Source organism: Mercenaria mercenaria, chromosome 4, assembly GCF_021730395.1.
Source record: "Mercenaria mercenaria strain notata chromosome 4, MADL_Memer_1, whole genome shotgun sequence".
NCBI classification, from domain to species: domain Eukaryota; kingdom Metazoa; phylum Mollusca; class Bivalvia; order Venerida; family Veneridae; genus Mercenaria; species Mercenaria mercenaria.
This window is the reverse complement of record NC_069364.1, coordinates 12,361,695-12,377,220: the sequence shown is the minus strand read 5'-3', so window position 1 is coordinate 12,377,220 and position 15,526 is coordinate 12,361,695. Positions and strand designations below refer to the sequence as shown.

The 15,526-nt window shown below is 35.8% G+C and overlaps 1 protein-coding gene across 1 annotated transcript; it reads right to left on the bottom strand.

Moving 5' to 3' along the window:
- Nucleotides 1–1,218: 1,218 nt before the first annotated feature.
- Nucleotides 1,219–15,083, bottom strand: LOC123544366 (putative ferric-chelate reductase 1). The gene is made up of 12 exons (XM_053540472.1): nucleotides 14,923–15,083; nucleotides 12,914–13,108; nucleotides 11,585–11,674; nucleotides 10,396–10,555; nucleotides 8,132–8,251; nucleotides 6,975–7,090; nucleotides 5,800–5,886; nucleotides 5,038–5,118; nucleotides 4,631–4,730; nucleotides 3,647–3,790; nucleotides 2,847–2,935; nucleotides 1,219–2,511 (listed from the first exon to the last, which is right to left on the bottom strand). The coding sequence occupies exons 1-12, from the start codon at nucleotides 14,977–14,979 to the stop codon at nucleotides 2,425–2,427; spliced, it is 1,326 nt and encodes a 441-aa protein (XP_053396447.1). The 5' UTR covers nucleotides 14,980–15,083; the 3' UTR covers nucleotides 1,219–2,424.
- Nucleotides 15,084–15,526: the final 443 nt, after the last annotated feature.

The window sequence follows — 15,526 nt, the reverse complement described above, 5'->3', positions numbered from 1 at the left end:
TGGTGATATAAACGACGTATATAGAACTCCCCGGGAGTGTTGTGGTGCTACAACTGACTTATAAAGCTCCTTAGGGAGCGTTGTTCGGAGGGACCATTGTATGGTGTTACAACCGACGTATATAAAACTTCCTGGAGCGTTGTTCGGAATGGGGTGTTATTTGGTGCTACGACCGACATATAAAGGTCTCAGGAGCGTTTTCCGGATGGGAGTGTTACGTGATGCTAAAACCAACATATATAAAGCTCCCTGGGAGCGTTGGTATGCGTATAAAAAGGGTGTTATGTAATGCTGTAATCGACGTTTTAAGCACCTTGGGGCGTTTTTTGGATTAGAGCTTTATTTGGTGCTCCTAAACTCTCTGGGAGCGTTGTTCGGTTGGAGGGTGTTAATTGGTGATACAACGGACGTACATGCAGCTCCCCGGGAGTGTTGTACTATGGATGGTGGCGTTATATGGTACTGTAACAGACGTATAAAACTATTATTATTTCTTTGATGTGACTTTTATGTGGTGCTACAACTGACGTATTAAGTTCAACGGAGTGTTTTTCGGATGTGGGGTTATGTGGTGCTGCAGCAGACGTATAAAGCTCTCTGGGAATGTTGTCCGGATGGGGGCGTTAAGTGGTGCTAAAATTGGCGTATATAAAACTCACTAGGAGTGTTGTTTGCATAGACGCGTAATGTGGTGCTAGCACACCTATGTATATAAAACTCTCCGGGAAGTGCTATGCAGTTCCACACTTAGTGCTGTCGAACATTATGATTATGCATATTATCTCTTTGGCCTTCTGCTTTATCTGTTTTAGCATAAAATTTACAGCCAAATTTCACAATCACTTGCGAGAAGCGGAGGGATAAAGTTTAACCGTTGTCCACGCGTCTTTCTGTCCGTCCATAGGTACGTCCTCTCATTTCCATATATCTTGTTAACGGTAGATATAATAGTGTTATGAACTAGTACAATCAGAGTTAGTCCCCCTGTTTGGCTTTATTGTGGCACATCAAACCGTAGCATCCTCGTGGTAGAAAACGTTCCGAACTACAATGTATGGTGTTCCATTAGAGCCGTAGTTACAGCGTGATATACACACTTGCGACCAGCTCATTAGAGCCATCGTTACAGCGTGCTATACACACTTGCGACCAGCTCAAACGAATGAAATGAGAGCTTACTTCGCTGTTAGCTTATAAAATGGTAAACAAGACAAAAACTCTAGAAAAGAAAGGCTTTTATTACAAAAGATAAAAACGTAGTAAATTTATCACAATATACAATAACGTTAAACGTCTACAGACATAACAAAATATATAGCAAAAAAAATCGTATATTACACACATGTTGTAATGTAGTTTGAATACATTGACATCTGACAAATGTAATTTAAGGTTCCAAAAACACATACAGATAAGGTTTCCAGACGATTGCTTTTGCTTTTACACTCTATAATGTCTTATTTATGTAAAAATCCCTGTTTGATTAATGTGTAGAATGGTTTAGAATGCCTGCATTGTAAAAAGATAACAAGCACCAAGTTTGAAACGTGTATTTTCATTACAAGCCGAACTGACGGTTACCCACGTATATTTCTTTCAGTAAGATCATCCTATATGCTAATATTGAAGAATCGATAGAAAACGACCATTAAGGAAACAAAGACGGACGGACAGACAGACATACAAAGCATGCAAATGACTGTGTTAACGCTACGTTGCAACTTAAATTTGTTGAAATTTTATTTTGAAATATTACAATAATAAATACGTATCGTGGAATACTTGGAATACAATATTCGTATACAATACCATTATAGCTGAACAGTATATTACTTGGTTTTAGATAATTTAATGGTGTGGAGTTTGGTTTAGTGTTTTTCATGCTCTGACCAGTTTCAGGTACAACCAGTTAAATTTTAAACTCGTAACTTTAACAGATATGTTCTGGTACTTTTCAATCTGGGCATTTTGTCCTTGAATAATACGTGCTGTTTCGTTTTGTTTCATTTTGTCACACATGTCTTGCTATTTTTTTTTTCAGTTTTGTGTTTATCTTATTCTTACCAAATGCTTATAATAAGCCTTGATATGGAAGAAAATTTGAAACTTGAACGATTCAAAACACTATAGATAGATTTTTTTCGTTACAATCTTTTGAGGTTGTAACGTTCATACTAACGACCATGAAAAACTTTTAAAATCAACTATAGTAATAAAATGTATGGCACTCTGTCAATAGCTTGATATGTGATAATCACACAAGTTTTCGCAACAACCAGATATGTAAATTAATAAACAAAAACAATAAATGAATAAATAAAAAGATATGGCTGCTACAGAAAAAGTTTGGTTCCGTGTCTAGCTGTCACTGGTGATCAGAAGGAGAGAAAGTGTGGAACCAGTTAGGAATCATTGGTTCCATGTCTAGCTGTCGGCAATGATCACAAGAATCGCAAGCGTGGAACCAATCAGGAAACCGCCAAGAAGCAACAGCAAAGCAAACGGAAGGACCTGAAATAAGCATGAAGTTGCAACAACAATATGAAACTGTCCACCATAGCATATGAAGTAATAATTCAGAGGAAAGAAACGAACAAATCATTTTCAAAGGAAAGTGTGTTACTAATCATAAACAGTTTGTGGAGAATTCTTCGATGCGTACAACTGTAAGCTTTACTAGGTATAACTTGTCAAAATACCTACAGGCCTAACAAAGAAAACAAATGCGTATGTGCACAAATAGTATTCCTTATAATACAAATAGTTGAAAAATATACAATTACATATCGAATACGAGAGTGAAAGAAATTGCCAAATAAAAAATAAACTAACAGGAAATATCTTACAGAAGGTTTTGTGGGTTCTTGTATCGGCTCTTTCTCCTCCTTCATTTCAATGTCGTCTGTTATCACGCCGTTCCTGTTCTCCACTTGATCTGAAAGTGATATGTATAATATATAGTTATGTGACATATTGAACCATTTTGTTAATACAGTTATTTCTGTAAAAAAAAACGTCTAGCTTCAGTCGATCAGAAAAAGAGCGTGTCCTGTTTAAAATTTGAGGAGAGATACCATATTCTTCGAGAGTGTGAACTAGTTTGAGATGATTTATCTCGATCCTCCTTGAAATAGACCCTTATGATATGGTGCCTCAAATAGACCTTATGACTATGACCCAAAATATAACTTATGCTGTTGCACCTAAAAACAAACCTTATGACATGGCACCTCAAACAGACCTTATAGTGTGGCACTTCAAACAGACCCTTTGACGTGGCAACTAAAACAGACTCTATGCTGTAGCACCTCTAATAGACCTCACGGCGAGACAACTCAAATAATCCTTATGGTGTGGCACCTCAAACAGACATTATGGTGTGGCACCTCAAACAGACATTATGGTGTGGCACTTCAAACAGAGATAATGGTGTGGCACTTCAAACAGAGATAATGGTGTGGCACCTCAAACAGACATTATGGTGTGGCACCTCAAACAGACATTATGGTGTGGCACCTCAAACAGACATTATGGTGTGGCACTTCAAACAGAGATAATGGTGTGGCACCTCAAACAGACATTATGGTGTGGCACTTCAAACAGAGATAATGGTGTGGCATCTCAAATAGATTAAAAATGTTATTACTCTTTTTCCTGGTGGTCATCCACTTGTTGATTTCGAGAGCCGCACAGATGATCGCGAGTACAATCAGGTGAGTTATCGTCATCCAAATAGCCTTGTTCGACAGCATGGAACGCTCGAGAACATAACCCAGGAAAATAGTTACAACTGTAAAATACAGAATACCTTATATTGCCTAAGGACTTTTAAAAACTTATTCCGGGTGATTAAAGGGACTATCCCACACATTTCATGCGAAAAATAATTTCTATCAAAAGTCCATAATAAGTGAGTACTCTCAAAGTGACAAGTGTTACAAACTTGTTGACATAAGATTATAGCAAGATATTCAAAATATTGTGCAGAAGGTAGTAAACCGTTGCAACGTTTTTGATGCAATGCAGAAAATTTCCATTCTTGCATTTTTGCTAATATCTAACATTTATTTCAACCCAATTTATCATTTTTCAATGTCATATATACATTCTATGTCAAACTTGGTGGAAATGAACATGTTGAAAAACTTCACCCAAACTGTGGGCGAGCAGCTTTAAATAGAATAGAATATATTTAATTAACTACCTTTAGTTATGTATGGGCCATCGCTGGCATATAAATCAAATATAAATGCAACATAACAAAAATTTATGTATATGCAACTTAGTCAATCTAAAGATGAATCTCGTCAAAAAGTCCACGAAATTCATTAATTATACGTTGTTTTAATTAATCGTGGCATTTTCAATATTATCAAACACTTATTAAACAAACAAAGTAAGTTCACACCTTGAAAAACCGTTTTATTCATTCGAATAGGACAGTTTTTTAAATCAGATTTATTCATCGTTGGAGACAGTGCGACTTTTCCATTATAGAAATTAGACCTTGATTTACTAAAACATTTCTTGAATGTATAAAATTGCCCAATTCATGTCCTAATCGTATGTATATCAATTTAGCTTAATCCATTTTTAAAACAACTTAAGTACTTAAATTGATATAACTTACTGGCTAAAATCTGTGCCGCGGCACCGACTCCTAAATGTGCCCAGTTAAAGATCCATCTGAACTTGTGGTCGCCGCCAGGTCGGAACAGTGCCATTATAGGCTGAAAAAGAACGTACAAAACAGGATTCAAACCAGTTGGATGGTGACTGCTTTATGTGACCTAAGTCAACACTCATCAGCTCGTTGTAAATGCTTCGCTCAAATGGCATACTATCAAGACCTAACCCATGTCTATTTACGCCTATTTATGATCCTGTATAAACACATTATCTATTAACAAAATGGAGTTCGGTGCTAAAAAGCAATAAGCTAAACCATGCGTTTTTATATCTGCAAAAACATTGAAAACATTTGAAACACTGTCCTGTTTATTTACTATTTATATTTTCTATACGAAGATTACTTACATTGAGGAAACATAAAACTGTCACCACGATACCCAAGACGGGATGGGCTTTCACAGATTCCTTTGATTCTTCAGATACAATCTGTATTTAAAAACATATTCACAGTTTTAGAACGCAGACTAAAAGTTAACGGAGATAACCTCCATATAAATACGGACCTCTTTCGTATTGAGTTCTATACGGAATATTCATAAAATCAAATACTACTGTAACAATAAACAATTTTCTATCAATACGAAAATGGAAGATATAAGTAACTGATGAAGTAAAGGTTTGATTCAATAATTTAGTAATTATGCATTTCTTGCAAAATTCTTTGCCATACTTTACTTGAATGCGCCTTAATACAGATTAAGGGACTGAAAGCAAAGAAAGAAGCTTCGAACTTTAAGCAAGCAGGGCGATCTCAGTGGAACATTTCTCTCAAATACGCTATTCTACACATAGAAATTTAAAAAAAAATGAATTAGATCTATAATATATTTTTCAATAAAAAACACAATCGAGCTGGAAGCTAAATAAAATTATGAAAATGTGTCTTATGTAATGCGAATGAACAATTTAAAATGGAAAAGGGTTTTACTATAGGTGATATGCTATTGGCTTCAAATTAGACACTTCAAATGTAATTTGGCAAAACAATGGAATTAATTTGTAAAACGAAATAGAAAAGATAGATTGTACATCGAACTATAACTATTTGACTTCATAACTTCGTTTTTATTTCAAAGTCTACCACAAAACTACCGTTATTTTACTGACCTGACTGTAGCCTCTGATTTCTACAAATATCGGTATGAACCCAATGACCACAAACACACAAGCCACAACCATTGCTGTGCGATGAACCTGCAATACACAGAAACTGATGACATCAGCATTTCTGGTTTCAAATTGAATTACCAAACAAAATATATGAGTGCATTTGCAGTGAAAGAAACTGGAGCGGATGCAATGGCCCATTGGTAACACTGACTACAAAACCGGACATTGTGAGTTCTATTTCCCGCTCCTCTAACTAAAAATAATTAACATTCGGCTAAAAGTTTCGTGTATGGGTGGTTTACACCTGGAATCAGAGCATCTTCTCCTCAAACTGAAAAATAATAGCTCAAACACACTAAAGTTCAAGAAACTGCACTGCCGTTTACTAAAATCCTTATAGGTTACTGTCGCTTACTTCCCTTGACCCACAAGCCCGATAAGATGCAAGTACTGCACGTTTTTTCTACAATATAGAAAGTTGTTAAACAATTTTTTTCTGCTTATTCTATGTTATTATTTGATTGCTTTGCTTCAAAACCTGTCTACTATCAAAAGAAGCCTTAAGAAAGACAGCAGCACTGACTGTTTAACACTTAGTACACGGGATATGATATATTTCTTGCAACATCTATGCTACCCGTATAACAACTATCAAGCATTATTCTTGATTTTCCGGATACGTCTCCTCTGGTTAATTAATCAGACGCACACAATTGCCATCATAGATCGTTTTAGCATTTGCTTATTTTAGCATTTGCTTATGTAAAAAATCTTATATAATCTTTAAAATATATGTATATATGAAAGGGCCGTTCTTTTATCATAAGGCACGCTACTTTACACTTGTGAGGTTCAATATGACAATATGAGCCGTGCCATGGGAAAACCAACATAGTGGGTGTGCGACCAGCATGAATCCAGACCAGCCTGCGCATCCGCGCAGTCTGGTCAGGCTCCATGCTGTTCGCTTTTAAAGCCTATTGGAGTTGGAGAAACTGTTAGCGAACAGCATGGATCCTGATCAGACTGCGCGGATGCGCAGGCTGGTCTGGATCCATGCTGGTCGCACACCCACTATGTTGGTTTTCCCATGGCGCGGCTCATATAAGAACATGATAATTTGTATAATTATAGTGTAATTAAACCATGTAGGATACAGGTACCACACTTACCTGAAACCAAACTTTGGTTCCGAACAGTTTCTCTTCCGGTAGCATGTCTTTGTTGTATCTCGCCGTTACCATGCCAACAATTACCAATAGCAACCAAGCTAGTACCATCATTATGCCTAAAATGTATATTTCCTTTTTCATTAAAGGTGAACATTGAAATGATTTCACACTGGCGTAATAAAAATGTTAACGTCAAAGTATCACCCGAATATTTGAATAATGACGGTCGGCAAAGATATCGTTGCTTTATTCTTATAGTTAGCTATTTCCCTTTTTCCACTTGGGGAAAAACTTTCTGGAAGCTTCAGAATCAATTATTTCAGTTACAATAAACAGGTCAAGATACATAATTATTTCTTTATGTTTTGGGCACTTCTATTTAAAAGTTTTTAATTTGAAGACAGCTCAAAGATGGAAAAAAAATCAGTTTTTTTTTTCACTATTCTAGTCCAATAAAATGTGCTTGGGCATAATTTTCGATTAAAAAAGGTTAAATCACTCTGTGATGAAACGAAAAGAAGGTAGTTCAGTATGTAAGAAAACAAAAGGATCAAATATATTGGTAAGAAATATTAATTTACTATTGTACTGTGTTAACTCCAGGACATAACGCAATGAAATATTGAAACACGTCTGTGAAATGTTGAGATAGTACTGTGACAAGATGTGACTGAAAAAGTCTTTAAAGGGGTTTTCAATCTTAATTTCAAGGACACCAAATATATTATGAGGATCTGATATGACTGTCTGTGTAAAACAGAATTTTCCTAAGGGATAGCATAGGATCGAAACCGAGCATTAGCGACGTTTTTTTTTAAATCCACCTTCTCTCAACGGTTGAGAAAATTCCTACCTTACTCAGGCGGCCATGTAAGATTATTTTTCTTGTAGGTAGCGTGCTGTGCCAATACCTGAATTTTCATGTTGGTATAAAATGATTCATTAAACTGCATTTACTTGCCTTAATTGTTTATTGCCACTGCTAAACCTAAATAATAGCTATCAGCTCATGCTAATATAGATTGAGTTGAGCCAATGACAACCGTACGGCCATTTTATAAATGTATACTATTTGTCTGAAAATCTTAATGTAATGTGATTCAGGGGCAAGTATATTTACTTGAAGCATGCCGTTTGTAACGGACCAACAAACTTACCATGTAACTTTACTGCAGGACTATTGAGCTTGTATAGGTCCACCACATAGTGGCTGTTAAAATCAACCTTGCCATCACTGTTCCAAGGGATCTTGTGGTGTTCCTCTAACTTGTACGCGCCTGTAAAAAATCAGAGTTAAACGACTGCATGAAATCCAGCTGACGTTCAAGGACTGGAAAACAAGGCAAGCAACTCATAGGAAAAGAAATGAGCCGTGCCATGGGAAAATCAACATAGTGGCTTTGCGACCAGCATGGATCCAGACCAGCCTGCGCATCCGCGCAGTCTGGTCAGGATCCATGCTGTTCGCTAACGGTTTCTCTAATTGCAGTAGGCTTTAAAAGCGAACAGCATGGATCCTGACCAGACTGCGCGGATGCAGGTCGCAAACCCACTATGTCGGTTTTCTCATGGCACGGCTCAAATAACTGCATGAAGATATGGGCATATACAAATTTGTGATTTTTATAAACTTTAGATATCTGAAAACAGATCTATTCTCGGATAAGTATTGTTCTTGGCAAGACTTCTAGTTTTGAAACAAATACTTTTAATAAGCAGAATTGAATCCACCGCTTCGGAGAAGCGGGCGTAAAAATCAATTTTTTGTGTGTGGTTTGTTTATCCACGACACCGGCGAACCATATGGGCTAGAAAGAGGCCAATCGGTGTAATGCCTTTCTTTAATAATCGCAAAACATCTAGGCCCAAGACAAGTTAAATGCTATTAGTACCTGTTAGGATCAGCACATCTAAAGGTTGGTTGGCAATTCACGTTTTATGAGTGAAAACAATTTCATATAATTTTCTGAAGACAGCGTTAAACCTGTCCACAAGAAACTGTAGTATATATTAGTTTCTGTCAGATATTTGTAGTTAAAATGCTTTCTGATCTGATCTTCTTATGACTCGTCATGTGGTCAAATGGAAGCAACTCACAAGGCTTCTCATTGGTTGAAAAAGTATATGGTATTCCGCGGTGTATATTTACCATGTAAAGTGATCTCCCATTGGTGTAAAATACGTTGGATGTGTTTGAAAACTATCTTATTTCATAAACTAAAACTCTACTTCATGATTACTGGCTAAACTTATATAGAATGATGCATATTGTATGAGAAATATGCATGTTTTACCAATAGAGCATTTTCATGAAAAATTAAAAAAAATACTGCAGGACTATGGGTAACCGAGTTCAAAGAGAAAAAAGTGTCCAAAAGTAACGGTCAACATGTACATTTCCTGCAGTTTTTCGATAGCTCTTGGATAGTTCTTTCATTCTGAGTAGGTGGCATCAAAAGTTTAAATGTAAGGAAAGGCCCATGACCGGAAACATTACAATGTAGGTCTATCGAAATTGACTTAGTTCCCTTTGACCATGTAAGGTACTGAAAGATCAAGGTCACTGTGCCCTAGTGACAGAAACTTATTCAAGATAAATAACAAGTCGAAAGATTTCCTGCGGCCAGAAGTTATACATACCAGAAATTGTTATGGACGTATGTGTGACCACTCAGCCTAAAAAGTAACCTATGGGTGAATGACGTGCGTTTTTTTTTATTATGCCATTACGCTTTAATGTAGGAAATTTTACTCCATTCTACATGATTTACAAGTAGATATATGGCTATGGAATATGTACATGTATTTCTTAATTCTGAAAGTTATTGTTTTGTGCAAAAATAATTATATTTCCATTTCATGTATAACATAACATTTAGCTCAAGTGGTCACATTCCTTGATGACTATACTGAAATACTTTACTAGAGCTTTCACAAATGTGACTCATGCCTTCACCTGGACTTCTTTGACAACACAGGACCATAATCCAGGAAATTGAAGAGCACCCTTATGCACAACTAGGTATCAATACTGATCATAGCTGAAAGTTCGAATAAGTTATATGAAATAATGAGTGTGGAATTAAAGTCACAAACATTTCTCTATATCTCAAACAGAGTGCCAGCTATATTGCAAAAACGGCGTTCCATAAATGCGATAAGCCAATCGCATATCAGTAAAAAGTCACGTGAAATCACCCAGTCTCCATGTGCTACACTACTTGTTGTATTCCAATATACCTGCGGCCTCCAGGCCGCAGGCAAATAGCTGGAGTACTACAGACGACAAAATTAAATGCATGCATGTGGTAACTCTGCATATGGACGACAATAGATAGTATTGAGAACTATTGTTTAAGTTTACTTGTATAAAAGCCTTTCAATCAAAATCAATGCCAGCAAATGCTGAAATTGTACTTACCATCTTCCTCCTCGGCCTCTCCAACCACCAACATAAGGATATAATCATTGTTGAGATCGAAATATTTGTCGTCTGACGCCTCGTTTAGAGTTCTAGTGAACGTGCACGTGATCACGCCATTGGTCTGGGTAACTGACGTACCGCTGAGGCCTAGTAACGGCTGAAGTAAAATGATTTACGAATTTAAAGTAATCTAACCTTTTTGCTAACATGTTGAAAAAAAATTCCATCCTGTCTACTTTTTGACAGTGTTATGTTCTACGTATAAATGCGGTCGAAAGAATTTTAAATGCAAATTTGTTTGTTGATGTAGAATCATATATTTATCTATCTCTGTATATTGTCAACCCTTCTCGTGAGCGTTACGGGCAAGACTAAGTGAACAACGGAAACTGAGAATGATTAAAAGAATATGGCAATGAATATTTCTTAGTAGAGACAATTTCTTTTCAAAGTGTATAACTACCATTTAGAAAAACTGAGCCTTTTAAATCATCATGGGTCAGTCACACTACACCGTATAGCGTTAACGGACGTCCAACGTTACAAAATTTTCAATCCGTTTGTGTCCGTTCGCATGCGTTTCTTTTCCGTTTCTCATGCGGCGCCTGCGCTCCTTGTCCGGCGATGTTCGTACCATCCGGTGGAAGGGCACCGGACAAAGTTGTCCGTTAGATGTACGGTATAGCAATGCGCTGGTATGCGTTTTGTTTGTTACTCGTGCGTTGCTTATTCTGAACTGGTTCGCATCCGTTCTTGTCCAGTGGATCTGATTTACGACCGGACTACTACCGGACATACATCGGATGTAACGTATGTTCAAAGGACAATAACTGACAATACATTCATCAAACCTAAGAAGAACGTTTTGTCAGTTTCTCATGCGTTGCGTTTACTTTTTACGCGGTACAAGTCCGTTACTATAGTACGGTGATGTCCGTTAATTGAACGTCCTGTATATGTGCGTTGATCTTGCGGTCATTCTGCGTTTTATGTGCCCCATATACACCGATCGCGAGAGCACCGAGCAGCAGCGGGGGATTCCTTTCGTCACCGGATAACTTTCTGCCGCAATTTTTCTATACGTTAGGCGTCCGTTAACGCTATACGGTGTAGTGTGACTGACCCATCAGCTTTTAAGTCGTTTTGTCCGGTATTGGTACGGCAGTGAAAACTGAAAAGAACATACCGTAGCTAGTTCGTCAGTGTCAGTCCCTTCATTGTAGTAGTTCTTTACAGTGGTACCGGGTACGATGCAACCAACAACGCTATCTTCACCCTGCAAAACATAATTTAGTTTTTTAATTATTTGTTTTTTTTTTGTACAAAATATTTAAAAATTATAATAGTAGGGTTAATGAACTCACAGTCAACAGTACGCCTGACTCATTTTATAATAACAGATGATATATGTCATTAGTTAAATGCATTTTGTAACAGCGAGTAATAACAGTATGAATTTCCGTCTAAAAATATATAACAAGTAAAAAACAAGAAAAAAGAATGTTTAGTCATTGACATCTAATTTACAGTCACCGTCTTTTTAATCAAACGATTCTGATTTAGTTTCCAATCGTTTAATTAATCTTCTGAGGCTATTCATGATTTTTAATACAATGCAGTGAAAATGCTTTAGTAAGACATTTTAGATTTTGTTGTTTTTTGTTGTTTTTTTACAGATCAAATGGCAAGTTACCAGCTTTTAATGGTGGAGAAAGACCCCAGGTACCCCTTCCTGCATTTTTGCATTTTTCAGAAGAACCACCGACCTTCCGTAAGCCAGAGTGACGACTTCCTGATACGAAGATTGTACACAGACCAATAGAGGTTTCGAGACAACAGTGACGGGGCAAGGGATTTAAAGTCAGCGGCCTTAACCGCTCGGCCACGGGAGCTCAATGTAAAGTCTATATATTTATAAAGTACAAGCACAGTACAGAAAATATTCCAATATAATATTAACTGAAAAAGATCATTTCATAAATAACCGATGTCGAATATTCAATACTAAATAAGTTGTACTGAGATGAACTATTCGAATTCTTTTTCAACGCCCTGTGAGCGGTATACTTCTTCAATGACTTATTAGACATTAGCGAATTAAGTGTTCACACTCCACTTCGACTTAATTATCAAGAATTGAAAGACATCTTTCCCACGTATTTTGACATGATTTATATTGAAACTTACTTATATTCATCCTAGCATAAAAGTGCTGGTTTTTTTTTTTTTTTTTTGTCGTTTTCGGGGAGTGTTTAAACAGGAGAACAAAAGTGTGTTTACAGAGAGAATCTCGGGCTCATGCGCTGTTAACGCACACATTTTATATATGCGCTTTCCTTGGCCAAGAGTAAACGCAGTACTGCCCTTTAACGGATAATTCAAAAGGCAATCAAACAACGCTGAAGTTCCCGCGCATATCATGTACATTTAGGTATTGGCCCAATTTCTGTCTCTGTCCCCGAACTTTTTTTTGTAACTAATGATTTCTGATATAAATGTAAAATATATTATTTACCATACGATAATCTTTCGAGAACCCAACAGCCAGGTACACGTTTGTATCCGTTTCTTCTGCTTGTAATGTGAACGTAGTGGAGGTACCAGCGGTTTGCCAAGTGACTAGATATTCGCAACCTTTCGGACAATAAGGGAAACATCCCTTTGTTGATCCACAGCCTGAATCCCAGCTTATTAATTCCGCTGATACTGTCTGTTGAAAAAAAGAATGAAATTCATTCAGTTATAAACATTTCTCATGCGCCGTGAAATAAGCTGAATACATTATATATTATATACATTATGTGTAAACAAAAACAAACATACAAATATTTAAGTACTGGATTACCATACTCTGATATGATCTTATAGTCTCAACTATAGTTGTACACATTGTATTGTATTGTCATATCATAATTGTCATTCAGTACCTTTCTGCAAGCTGAATTAGACATTTTGAAATGTGCCAGATTTCTGTCATAATACATGTACACTATGATATAACTACTAAAACAATACGAGCCCGCACTCTTTGCCCAATAGGAAAAGCGCAGATCTATGGATCCCCGGGTGAGATGTATGTTCTCCGTGACGATATGATGAAAGACATTGTTTCTGAAATCATTCGGTCTCAACCACTGTTTCCTGTGGAGATGTTTGCAGTTACTTGTACTGGTACAGAATCCATGAACACTTGTTAGGTGAACTGTCCACAATACTGTTGAAAAGCGGCGTTAAACCCAAAACAAACAAACTTATTTGATGTAAAACAAACGCTATGTATATACTTTGAATATTCACAAAACCATATTTAACTAAAGTCTTTTTGCTATGGTCGCTGATTTGTGCCATTTCGTTCTGCGGGGCGACGTTTGGCGAGGCGACATTCGGCGAGGGCGTCGATTAGAGTAGCGACGTTCGGCGGGGTGTAACTATAACTACGTTTGTGATTGTGTCGCTGCGACAGAACGAAATAACGAAATGGCACATATCAGCCACCATCTTTTTCATTTTGACAAGTGGAAAATGCACTCCTGTAGCAAGGTAGGTTTTATAGACATACTTAATTTTTAATTATTGAAACTATAACGTACATAATAATAATATAACTGCTTTCAAGCATGATTTAAAGAATTTTCTCTTGTTACAATAGTGTTTTAGCAATTAATTACTTGTAATTACAAGAATTTTGTTGAATTGATATTACTGTATTCGTTTCCAATAATAATAATATTCATATTATCTTATTATTCAAATCTGGAACTATTTATTATCTTATGGTACATACTTTCTTTTTTGTATGTATCTTAATTGTCATGTATAATCTTTTTGACGCATGGTAATTCTTTTAAAACATAGTTATTGTTATATTACGCTTCTTTAAGACTTCTTTAATTTGAGACGTGTTTGTCGAGAAAATTTAAGTAATTCTGATATGTGTATTTTTGTATAAATGTTAAATTATAAATTGACTGTATGATTGTGTGTATGTGTGAATGTTTATCAGTTGAAGGCCATACTGGAAATAAATTGTATAATAAATGTATCTGTATTTGTACACTCAATATGTCACCTTCAGAAATTAGAGTTATTATTATTATTATTATTATTATTATTATTATTATTATTATATAAATAGACAAGATAAATAATGAAAAATAATGAAAATAATAATAGCTCTCGTATATAGTTTGATTTTGACCTTTGACAGCTCAATTTATAGACTCGTCAGCCGTTTAGGGAAATTGACATGATTTACTTTGCCTTATCGAAGTAACAACCACTATCGTACGGAATAACTTTACCTTAATAACAGACCGTTTCATTATAAAAAGTACAAAAACATCGATGACTTCAAAACCGAACTATAGTAGCAATATATTATTGTTTTATTATTAAATATTATCATTATTACTTATAATTTCTTAATTAATATATTAATAATTTTAATCATTATTATTATTGTCATCATTAAAATTATTTAATAATTATTTTTGTAAGAAAGAAAACAAATCTACACAAATTTACCTGTATAGTAACATATGTTACTACCAGCTTCAGAATTATCCCTTTAAATAGAGCCATTGCGATCACACTGTTCTACACTGAAAACGAGCGCGATCGATCTGAAAGCCAGTCAGAGGGACTTCACGTATTTATATACAACCCGTTACTACAACCAAACCATTTAGCGTAAATATTTGCCATTATATTACGGTCACGATTTATTTTTTGTCCAATATATATTTTACTCACTTATGATATCAAATTTGTTCTCGTTCAGGTACGGGTAGCCTATATACCGTCATGGTATGAATAATCTATAAAATCATTCAAGGTAGAATCACGATTTGTTTTAAAAATAGACACGACTTCGTGCAATGTTTTTTTTTGTAGTTACTATTATTGGTAGAGTGTTTTGTCCGTTAAGGTAAGATTTAATTTCAGTTATGACATTGAATATTTTAAATGCATTAAGTCACGTTTTCCCAAATGCATCAAAAGTGCCGCTCTATGACGGTATTGCACGGTCTTATTTATTTATTTAATTATTTTGCTGTAGTTCAGGTTATATAGTCAAGTATGATTTAAATAAATATATATATATAAAAAGACAGTTCTTTAATTAAAT

Excerpts from the sequence above, each read along its gene's own strand:
- LOC123544366 (XM_053540472.1), bottom strand. The coding sequence starts at position 14,979 with ATGGCTCTATTTAAAGGGATAATTCTGAAGCTGGTAGTAACATATGTT. Across the intron at positions 8,252-10,395 it reads AGAGGCCGAGGAGGAAGATG|GCGCGTACAAGTTAGAGGAA; the intron begins GTAAGTACAATT and ends GATTTTTTACAG. Across the intron at positions 4,731-5,037 it reads CAGTTTTATGTTTCCTCAAT|CCTATAATGGCACTGTTCCG; the intron begins GTAAGTAATCTT and ends GTTCTTTTTCAG.